This window comes from Polypterus senegalus, chromosome 5 (genome assembly GCF_016835505.1).
Source record: "Polypterus senegalus isolate Bchr_013 chromosome 5, ASM1683550v1, whole genome shotgun sequence".
Lineage (NCBI taxonomy): Eukaryota > Metazoa > Chordata > Cladistia > Polypteriformes > Polypteridae > Polypterus > Polypterus senegalus.
The window spans coordinates 115,995,772-116,007,955 of record NC_053158.1 but is presented as its reverse complement, the minus strand read 5'-3'; the positions used below and the strand labels follow the sequence as shown (position 1 = coordinate 116,007,955).

The 12,184-nt window shown below is 39.7% G+C and overlaps 1 protein-coding gene across 8 annotated transcripts in view; it reads right to left on the bottom strand.

The window, feature by feature from the left end:
• Window positions 1-12,184, bottom strand: part of obscnb (obscurin, cytoskeletal calmodulin and titin-interacting RhoGEF b) — a 571,330-nt gene that overhangs the window by 235,707 nt on the left and 323,439 nt on the right. For all 8 annotated transcript variants that reach the window (XM_039753252.1, XM_039753258.1, XM_039753256.1 and 5 more), the window contains 2 exons: window positions 11,601-11,870; window positions 11,193-11,459 (listed from right to left, as the gene is read on the bottom strand). In XM_039753252.1, coding sequence (XP_039609186.1) covers window positions 11,193-11,459; window positions 11,601-11,870 — 537 coding nt within the window. The remainder of the gene's footprint in view (window positions 1-11,192; window positions 11,460-11,600; window positions 11,871-12,184) is intronic.

Here is a 12,184-nt window from a genome sequence, read left to right as displayed (position 1 = left end):
AATGGGAGTGTGGAGCCAGAACCCACATCGTCACAGTTATGTGCTGATAACCTCTGTCACCAAAAAGAAAAAAAAACATCTTTGTGGATCCTGAATCATAGAAGGCATGTGTCTGCATCGGATCAAGAGTTTTAGATATTAATATCCTTTGCCTGGGGTACTGGATTCTATGACCTATCGTATCATATTAAATACTCGTGAGCTCGGGTCCGAACACCATCAGACTAACAATAGCACTTTACACAAAACACACATTTGTTATTACAAATAAGTCCCACACAGCACACAGTGGTCCCAGCACCAATCTCCCTCCTCACGGGCTTCTCTCTCAGCCTCCGTGGGCCGCCTTTCCTCTCCTCACGGGAGCTTTGTCCTACTCACACTCCCGACTCTAGCTTCCTGATTGGAGTGAGGCAGCCCCTTTTATTCCCACTCAGATGTGCTCCAGGTGCCTGATGATGCTCTTCCAGCAGCACTTCCTAGTGTGGCGGAAGTGCTGCCTTTGCACCCGGAAGCACTCCGGGCGTCCCTGGAAAGTTCTTCCTTCTCCCTCTCAGGCAGTGGTGGTTTTTGATATGGGTGACATCGGCCATTGCCCAGGGCAGCATCGTGGTAGGGGCGGCATCTTTTTTTTTTGCACGCACCTATGCTCGGCACCACCACTCCTCCCAGGCAACCTTGTCCTCCTCCACCCGACTCTGGCCCCTGAGTGGTGGTTGCTGGCTCCTTTTATAGGTCACCCGGAAATGCTCCAGGTGTTTGATCACCGAGTTCCGGCTGCGATGAATATGCTGGCTCAGGGGCTCAGGAGTCCCAAACACAGCACCCCCTGGCGGTGCCTGCGGGACCCAACAGAGCTGCATCCAACTCCAATTCCCTGGGAGCCCAGTGGGAAACCGAGGCACTGCTCCACCCCAGGGGGGTGGCCATCTAGCATCCAGGGGGAGGTATTGCACTATCCAGGGCTGCTCCCCCTGAATATAGTGTGCAGGGGTATCCCGGCTGGGCATGGACGCCAGCCGCCTGCCACTACACTTTAATCATATCTACACTTAATCTTCTTCTGCTTGAAAAGGCTCAGCTCTTTCCTCATAATTCATTCCTTGTAGCTCTGAAATTGGCCTAGTTACTCTTCTCTGCACTTTTTCCCGTGCTGTTATATCCTTTTTATAGCCTGGAGACCAAAAATTATACACAGTACTCCAGATGAGGCCCCACCAGTGTGTTATAAAGCTTGAGCATAACCTTCTTCGACTTGTACTCTAAACATCTTATTACTTAAACTAACATTCTGTTGGTCTCCTTAATTGCTTCTGAACACTGCCTGACAGTTGATAGAGAGTCCACTATGACTTCTAAACTTTTTCCAACCTCCCTTTGTCTATTTAAACCTAATATTTTTACTTTCAACAAGTAATACTTGACATTTACTTACATTAAATTTCAACTTAACTAGCTTGTTACTTATATTCTTATCCTAATCTTTTACACTTTAGATCACACACATTGTTGTATTATGTTATGGTCACTTGACCCAAGTGGTTCAATCACCTCTACAATATCAATTCTAAACTGATTAGTTAAAAAACACTATATCAAGGTAGGCTTTCTCCTGCGTTAAGAAACAGTCACTGATTACTCCTAAAAACCTCTGCTCTAATGCTCTTTGCAAGATTATTGCAGTTAAATTACTGTTTGCATTGGGCTGTCTATAACACTCTTCTACAATAAGGCCTCTTTCACCAATGCTTTCCAAATGAAGCCAGATGTCCTCACTAAGACACATTGTCCAATTGAAGAACACTTGTATTTAAATTATGTTTGACATAAACAACAACCCCAAATTCTTTTCTGTTGTGTCTATCCTCCATAAAAATGTGTATCTCTCTATGTTATACCTATCCTCATCTTTTTTATTTAAACAGGCTTCTGTTATTGATACAATTTCATAATTATGCTCTGCTACATACAACTCCAATTCACTTGTTTTTATTTTCAATACTTTTAGCATTAAGGCAAATTGTTTTTAATATGTTACTCATTTTTCTTCTGCATTTGAATTTTATGTTAGAATCTCCACTACTGCACATTTTTATCACTGTTTGGCTCTTCATTTACATTTTTAAACCTGGCCTCTCCTAGACTCCCTGCACCCCATACCCTAGATTAAAAAGTACTCAACTAACCGACTCAGATGTAACTCATTGTGGAGGAATAGGTCCCATCTCTTCCAAAAGGAGTTCCAATTCTCCATATACCTTTACCCTTCTACCCTACACTAAGATTTGAGCCCTGTGGTAAGCCTTTTGATCTCCTCAGTCTTACCAGAACTGGCACATGGTAAAGTTAGAACTTAGGAGATGATTAGATTGTCAGTTCTGTGCCTCAGCTTTTTAAATTTGGATTGCAGAATTGACCGACTACCCTGATGTACAGTATGTTGTCACACACGTGTGCATGGGAGACAGCTAGAAGGTCCGATAAAGTCACTTCCTGTCCCAGCCCTGAAGAAGTCACTTCCATTTCCGGCCATTAAGATGGCACTTTCCGGTTCTGCCCCCATGGTGTCACTTCCAGTACAGGCTACAAGAACACCACTACCAGTTCCGGAACCAAGAACTCACTTCCAGTTCCGGCCTCCAGATGACATCACTTCCGCCAACCTACTTTAAAAGCAAGACAGCCTTCATTTGTTTTCCGTTCTGTTTTGAACTCGGACCAGTTCACAACTTTGCATGTATTTGTCCTTTTGCAGCCCCAAACCTTTTTCTGTGTGTTAAGGTTGATTATTTTCACAATATCTTTGCTCCAACTTGGACAATAACAACTGGATCCACCCCTGCTCTGGCCCAGAGCCTATCAACCTTTCCAGGGAGTTCTCCCACCTGTGCACCCAGATGGCAACACATTGCGCAAGACTCTAGATCAAATCTGCACTTCAGTCTCCCTAATGATTGAGTCCCCAACTATCAATACCTCTCTCTTTCTGGGAAATGGTACCTGAAAACGGTTTTACACTTTCATTTCTGGGGTTGATGTTCCTGTACAATGTGCACTCTTTACTTATGCCTTGTGACTTTGACCCACCTAGCTCTACCTGTCTGGTCTGGAGTCATCTGACACAACTTAGGGAAGCACACTACCTCACTAAATGACACCTGGGCAAGGTTCACCAATTCTCCACTACAACGTAGGCCAGCTAACTCCTCTTCCAATTCAGAGATCTTGAGCTCGAGGTGCTTCATCAGCTGGCATATCCTGCAGATGTGGACCTCATAGAAGATGGAAAAACCATCCTTTTTATTTATATTAAAATTAAATTACTTCACTTAAATGGTAAAACTAAGAAAAAAGCCAAATAATTAGATTAAAAAACTGCTACATTTATTTTACATTCTGACCCCATAAGCTCCTATAATATTCTCCCCCTCGTTTGCATGTTGTTTGTCCTTCTATAAGGTTGACTTTGCATTTCTTTGTCTGTTCTCCTAACTTTGCGCCTCTCTTATTCCTTACTTTAAAGCTCTCCACTCACATCGTTTGTGTTTGTATTCCTTCATATTAAAGAACCCTTACGCTGTCACCATCTTAACTACTCTACTTTCTTGATTGTTAAGAAATGTTCAATCTAGTAAATATTATTGCACACTTTTTCTTTCTTACTAAGAAAAAAATTATTTACCACATACAGCAGAGTCCTTCTCTTTACCTCATTACTTATAACTATTTGTATTTGTCTCTACGATACCAGTCATTTACTTACAGAGATGCTGGTGCGAGCTACTGCTGCTTACTGCCCTGCATCACGGATGCTAGTCTGAATTCAAACAACAAGAGCAAGTACAAGTAACTTTTCCTAAACACTTTTGCTCCTCTGCGGATAAAATGAAAGCAAAAAACTCCTTTGCAAGTGAAAAAAATGTTTAAAAATTCCCTCATGGTTCCTTACCTGCACCCAAACACAAAGTTTTAAGGAGCAAAATGTATTTTTTAATTAACTTTCTCACCACAGAACATAAATATTCTGATTTGCTTCTCTTTTGTTTTCAAGAATGATGTTAGTACATCAGAATGTCTCTACTTCCATGATAAGATAAAGAGGTTGACAGTACAAGACTCTGATTCTCTTCAGGGGAGCAGCAAAACAATTTGGGCAGACTTAAACAATAAAGTGGTATTTTAAGTACGTTAAGTACATTTTCAGAATGGTATTGTCTTTAAATAATAATAACAAACATTTCAACATAAAGTGCAGTTTTTCTTCTTAAAAAAATAAGGCAGAAACATAAAAGGTAATTTGACCAGCTTCACCTTTAAACTCTGAGTAACCTTAGCCAAAATTATTTTGTACATTAGGCTAAAACAGTGTGATCATTGAACATTTTGTAATTAGATGTAATTAGAATTACTAATGGTCACGGAAGTCCAATAATCCCCAGTAAGAGCCACAAAGTCCGCTTTCTGTAATGCATCTAATTTTGCTTGCTTTTCAGTGTGCACAAAACCATGCTTTTATCAAGGCTTCTGTCGGGTAGTCTTTTGAAATGAAATTTTCCTCCGATCAGTTGTAGGAACGCGCTTTATTCCGATTCTAATATTTTTGTAGCTCTGATGTGTGCATCAATAACCAGGTTTCCATCCAAGGAGTTTTTGCAAAAAAATATTTAGCTCTTCAAATTTTAGCTGATGGAAATGCTAATTATCGATAAAATGTTGTACATGTCGACATAATATTTTTCCAAATAACTTTAGCGCATAAATTCCATCGATACTTCAGATGTCGCAAAAACTACATTGGAAACACTTTTTGTCGGAAAAAAAGGCTTTAACGCAAATAAATGTGTCACATGATACATTTTCATCACGTGCAATGAAAACGAGAATAACGGAGCGGTTCGCATAGTCTGATAAAGAGACTCGTTATTTCTCGTGATGAGCCAATGCAGTAGCGGATAGGCTGGGTCTCCTGGTACTAAAAGAGGTACCTGAACTCCCTCCACATCAACTGTAGCTTGGAGGTGTCTCTCAGGATGTCTAAATAATACAAAACCGCAAAGGTAATTTACTGTGCCAGTCAAAATATTTAAGAAACCGTGTGTTTCATTTTCTAAACATTTTTTTCTTATTATTAAATGGCAGATGTTTTAGCATATATGAGAAATTCTCTCATTAATATTAACTTTAGTTTTTTTTTTATTAAACGTTGTTATTTTGTATTAATTCAAATTTCGGTTTCAATTAAAAACCTTAAGGGAAGCAGGTTACAGTACTAATTCAGTTGTTATCGCACTGAGAAGGGATGTTGAAAGGTAGGATCACCTGTACAGATCCGATGCTGCAAACACAGCTGCATCATGGGCATTTCCAGGAGTGCCAATGCAAATGTCTCGTTTCATGCACCTGTCATCAACAAGGGCCTGGAGAACAATAAATGGCCACCCTTTGCGATTAACGTAATCGCGGTAGCCTTCCGTTGGGGGAAGAATAGGCACATGCGTGCCATCCAGCGCACCGTAAATCTGTGGCACAAGATGCACCAAGAAATTGCGGTATGCAATTTCATTGGCCTACGCTACAGTTGGAAGTCTGATATAACGGCGCATTAATTTTTCTTTAATAGCGGTGCACACAGCATATACACATCGATGGACGGTAGTTTTACTAACCCCGAAAGTTTCTCCAACTACTCTATACTCGGCGTAGGTTACCAGCTTGTAAAGGGCGATGGCAATCCGCTTTGGGGTTGGAACCGGTGGTCAGTGACAACCTGTGATGGGCGCAACATCAGGAATGATGAATCCACACAACATCTCAAACATCAGCCGTGTCATTCTAAAATGATGCAACCAGAGATTTTCTGTGAAGTGTCTCCCCACCACCTCCTCCCAGAAGGTCTTATTCCATCGTCTCTCCCATACCTGTGGGTTTCGTCGCACTGGGGTACTTTCTTCGAGCTCTAGGGCTAGCAGACAAGCAACTGCTTCATTCTGCTGTCGTCTTCGGATATTATGTACAATTCCAATTATTTGTGAAACTGAAATAACAGTAAGCTGGCAAATTTCAAAAAACTGTCTGAATAATCTCTCCATTTCTTTGTTTAGTGGAGGGGGTGTAACGTGGAAAACAAGAGGTAGATAATTTGCTACATACACAAAATTATGTATGGAAACGGCCCAAGGGAAAATTTTTTTTCGCGATACGACAAAACTTATGCGACAGTTCATTTTGGAGCGGATGACGTCATCACGCACACCATTTTATCGATAAAAGCCAGTTGGATGGAAACAGGCTGGAGACAGCAAATTTCGCACATTTTTTTTACGTATATTCTGTTTGTCGATAACGAAACGTCGCAAAAAACTGGATGGAAACTTGGACTATGTAATCGATGTACCAGGAAATCATGCATTGACAAAAGTTCCCCTTTGCTTGGAATTAAGAGTGTGATTAAATGCGTTATTTTTTTTACGTGTTATGGAGTACATGCATCGAAGCTTCTCAGCTGTGCTTGTGCTAAGAAAAGGAAACATTTTAAAAATAACGTAACATGATTGTGAGTGTAATAGTTTTGTGACCGTTATGAGTGTTACTGTCATCAAGGATTTGATTATAATTTCTTTCAATCAGGTTCGTATTTGGACAGTTTGCACAAAACCACACTTTTATCAAGGCTTCCGTCGGGTAGTCTTTTGAAATGAAATTTGCCTCCGATCAGTCTTAGGAACGCGCTTTGTATCCATTATTCATAAAGCTTCAATTGGTGATCTGTCTTTCTGCGTTAACCGCATATTTTTTCATACATCTCAAACCAAGGGGATGCGAGGGTAAAATGAATCGGGAAGTGCGCGTACATACTGAGTGCACCTCCTCTCGGGAATTGAACCTCGGACGTCGGGGCTAGAGGCAAAGCCTCTACCATTGCGCCACGGCGTGTGATTTGTCTATTTGAGAGTATGTAGATCGGGGTATATATACATATATATATATATATACCCGCGCTTCGCAGCTGTGTGTCAAAGAAGTTATCAAAAAGAAAAGTGAACATTTTAAAAATAACGTAACATGATTGTCAATATACAGTAATTGTTTTGTGAGTGTTATGAGTGTTGCTGTCATCAAGGATTTGATTATCATTATTTCTTTCAATCAGGTTTGTATTTGTAGGATGTGTTGTGTTCAAGTTACATTCCGTGTTTGTCAATCGTTGTAAAGATAACAGGTTTCATTCATCGATTCGTTTCTTACTGCATCAATAAACAGCTCGTCTTTCTCTTTATCTGAGACGTGACACACTGCATGCACGGGTTTTTTTTACACTGTCTTCTTTTAGCGGGACATTGACTTTTTCCACCGTGTGCTTTGTTTCTGCAGTATCTGCACTTATGAATATGCTTGTATGTATCACATGCTTCATATTTTTTTGCTGCCTTCTCAATTGTGTAATTCAGTTTTTGTTTAGCACTCTTTGGAACTGTTGCTTTTTGTCTGTGCACTGCGTCATTTCATGTGAGCCACTCGGTGTACATGCATCAAAGGTTCACAGCTGTGCTGGTGCCATCTCGTGCGATGTCCACGGCTGTATTTAATGTTAGCTAAGACCCGGCATTTAAAAGTTTCTCTCGCAGTTTCGCTGAGTTTGTGTCAAACACCACCCTGACCATCTCATCTTCCTCTGCATAAGCACAGTCCTTCACCCGTGAATATTTAGCGGCAGTGTTTCTATTGGATTGCCACTGACGGACGGCCTTATATGGGCAGGCACTAAATTACGTGGGCCACGGGCATTGAGCAGAAGTCTATTATAGTATATAGACAGAAAAATAGGTTCAAGTTATGACCATTACGCGTAGAATTTCGAAATGAAACCTGCCCAACTTTTGTAACTAAGCTGTAAGGAATGAGCCTGCCAAATTTCAGCCTCCTACCTACATGGGAAGTTGGAGAATTAGTGATGTCAGTGAGTGAGTGAGTGAGTGAGTCAGTGAGGGCTTTGCCTTTTATTAGTATAGATTAGGTGTTTACAAGTGCTTACTCTAATTTAAGGCTAAAGTTGAACTACAATTTATACTACAATTACTACATTACAAAATTGAATGGGAAACGCAAAGGAAAATGAAAAACAAGTTGTGATCTTTTGAAAAAGATAAAATAAGATCACAGGAAAAGTCATGTTAGAAAATATTTGTGTACCATCAGAATGACACAGAGGAGGCCTTTCCTGGATGGGCAAGAAGAAACATGTCTACACTTTTCCTTAAAGAGCACATCTCTTAAATAGAATTCATACAATATGTGATGAAACATTTACTTGTATCAACCTTTTGAAGTTACTTCAAAGCAAAATTAAAGGTTAACATATGAGTATTGCATAGCAAGTAATGCATATAGAAACACTTAGAAGACCTATTTAATAAATCTTAATAAGATTTTACAGGTTGGACTGTGTATGCAAATATTACTTAATCACAACAATGAATTTATTCTGAAGATGAAATAGTTTAATCAGGAAGGGACCAAGAAACAGACGCAAAACTGAAAACCAAAACGTCAGGCTTGAGTTTGCAACAAGGAAGTAAGAAGATCTAACACTAAAACCTAATAAACAGACAATCTTGTAAATTGTTTACCATTCCAAAGATCAAAAACCCTAGTGCTTTCTATACCTTTCACCAAACCCAAATACGCAATGACAAAACAAAATAAATGCTACAGAACCTTGAGAAAGCAGTCATTATTAATTTTTTGTATTTATCCACAAACATCGAAAATTAGAGGAATGCAATGTCAACCTTTATACTGTTGTGCTAGTGACATCACAGATTGATAATTCTGAGATCTTTCTGCATCCTGGCAATGAAGACACTAAATGGCCATGTCTATGACTAACAAAATGGCATATCAGTAACAATAAAAAATAATGTTACAAAATATCAACACTTCAAAAATTAAACAAACAGTAAAAGTGATATTCTGTATATAGTTACATTTATCACATTTCCAAGTCCTAATTAACTTAAAAGAAGACCTTAAAAATACAGATCATAAAAAAAATAAATCATTGGAGTAATTTTTAAAGACTAGACAACTAACACAGTTGAGCCAATGGAAGAAAAAAAGTTGAGAGTATTACTGGTGTAGGATAAAGTGGGCATTGCCCAATCTGCTACACAGTAGTGGCATACTAGGTCTGTTAAGAAGGCAATGTTAACAGGGATGCAACTGTGCCTTCTCACACTTGCATTCCAAACTAATTGACTGAACTCCAGATTGTACCAGGAACTGCCAGGACTTCATCTGATAGCAAATGTCTAAATCATAGGTGCACTGACATCTTTCCAGAGGCCCCTCTGCAGACCTCTTGAGCCAGAAGGCATGAAATGGACTCAAGCAAGGACAAAGACCTATAATTTAAGGAATTAAAACTAGGATGGGCAGAAGTCATCACCTTATAAAAGACATAGATTTTGGGCATTAATCTGATCAGGAGAAAGTTCATCCTTCCTTTAAAACCATGTGCACCACATCTCTGAAAGTAGTGAGAAGAAGCAAAGGGAGGAGAGAACAGCAAGCTAAGAGAAATTCAGGGATTCTCTGGAGGCACCCTCTCAGGGATTCTGTCAGGGAGAGGGAAACATGCAAAATGACCCCCTGAAACTTGGTCATTGAAACCTAAGAAGTTTTGAGCCACTATTTCTGGGAGAACTGAAAGCAACAGACTCTTCTCTTCATAAGCTTGAAGTTGATACCCAGTCTGTCAAGCTAAACCTGTGTGTCAATAGTCTAACAAAGGTGAGAAGCCATCATTTCAGGAAGGAACTTCTGAAGGAGCATCTGAACTGTTGGACCAAAAAGAATAATGCCTTTTCCCTATGAAGTGACAAAAGACAACAGAAGGCAAGCTGAGGAACTAGCAGAACAGCACTGGCAAGGATAATGCAGCAAATAGGAAGAGTTCACTCCACTGCATGAAGAATCTCCCACCTGAACACAGGACATCATCCATAAAGATTTGGTATTATAAAACTATTTATCTGTGAACTCTAAATAACCAGTATACAGCCAGCCTATATGTGATATTTTTATGTGTCTAGTCTGTCTGCGTCCAGTCTTATATATCAAAATACATAAGCATTTATCATACTTCTATAATCCTTATGTTAATCAATTCATTTTACTATTCGGCTTCTTAAAAAAAATGTGCTGCATTTACTTTTATAGAAGTTTAAAGGCCAGAGAAGCATCGCATTACAACAGAGATAGGTATGGTAAATAAAGTAGGAATTTCAGGATTAAAGGCAAAACTGACAATTAACCCCTGTGGCCAGCAGGTGTCACTCCAGCTCCCTAAACACCCAACACAACACAGGCTCAGACAGACACAAGTCTGCCATAAACAAGAAGATTCTTTATTCTGTATCATGGGAAACCCTTCAGGTAAGCATCACAGCACCAAGCACAGATACAAGGCAGAGCCACAATAAAGCATCTCTCTGTCTTCTCTCTCTCTCTGTCACTGCCTCCACGCAAGCATTGTCCACCTCCTCCCAATTGTGGCGCATGGAGCAGTGGTAAGCAATTCTCTTTAAGTTATCCCCGGAAGTACTTCTGCTGTCCCAAAGGCTTGGCCAGGGAGCATTTCCGGATACGTTGGAAGCAATTCCCTGTCCATGCTGCCTCCCCCTGTCCTTCCACAATGAGGGTGTCTGGGACCAAGCTGTCCTTCACACCAAGTTAAAAATTTCTTTTTCAAACCCCACGTTATTATGGCATCCTCTTGATTGGGTGTCTTATTGATTATTAATCCTGAAAAATCCTACAATATTTAATCATGCAGTATCCAGGCATTTCTTTCAAAAAATGACAAGAAACAGCACTAATGAATTGTTTCACAACTTATAGTCCCGGCCCATCTTAAATTCTTTTGCAACTTTCTCCAGGGTCTTTTGTGTTGTAAATGTGTCGATCAGCACAAGCAGCAACCAGCCTGCTATTCCCCCAACCACAGCTCAAGTCGCAAAGAACATTCTCAGTGCTCAAGTGGTTTATCTGGCTGTTACAAGTTTTTTTCCTATATGTCAGTGATTCTAGTGTTAAAGCATAGTGAGATGGTCAAGACTAGAATATACAGTACATCTCTTACTACATAACAATTCTCCCTATGTATTTCACCCCAGTCCCCCAAGTACACTGACCTTTGACATGGATAAACGCAGTTGACTGACTGTCTCCTGTATAACAGGTATAATTTCCAGCATCCTCATATTGTATATTATTAACCAGGAGTTGAAAAAAAGGGCCATCCTGTTTCATCATATATTTATCACTTGGTTGAAGAAGTACTCCATCTTTCCTCCAAAGCACCTGGACACCAGCCTTTGAAAGTTCACAGTGAAAGATAATACTGCTACCTTCCTGTGCCTCCTGATTCTGGAGTTCTTGTCTGAAGATGATAGGCAATGCTAAGAAGAAGACAAAAAGTGTCATCACCTTGGTTCTTGTGACAAAATCAATAAGACAAGATTCATATGAGAAGTATCATTACAAAATCAGCAACAGTAACAGAGATAAAATTAAAGAAAACACTGCCAAATGTTGCAGACCTTTAATGCTCAAACTGGCTTCACTCTGTTGTTCACCAGTATCACAAATGTAATCGCCTTTATCTTCAGAGGTAACCTGATGAATGTAAAGTGTGTGAACTGCTCCGTCTTGGGTGATCTGGTACTTGCTGCTGGGGTAAATAATCATATTGTCTTTTCTCCAGTCGACAGTGACACCTTTTGACTGAGAGAGTTCACAGGTAAGTGAAGCTGTTCCACCTTCCTCAACCACTGTGTTGCACAATGTTCGAGTAAACGACACTGGTGGGCCTAAAATGCAAAGCAAACCTTTGTTAGATGTATACAAGGTGACGATGCCAAAATGTTTAATATTTATTTTATTTTTCTTATTTAGGTACAAAATCTAATAAACTAGCCAAATTGTTTTAAATATAGTTTATACTGTAGAAGTCAATAATGATACATCATATTCCCCAAAATGTAACTGCATAAACTTCACAAGTAAAATGTATTTAATACAAAAATGATTCTTTTAAGTATAATGGTTAAATATGAAAATATTATGATGTGTTAGCCACAGAAGGACAACGGGTATGTTTCAAAGGATGTCCTTTCCCTACTGA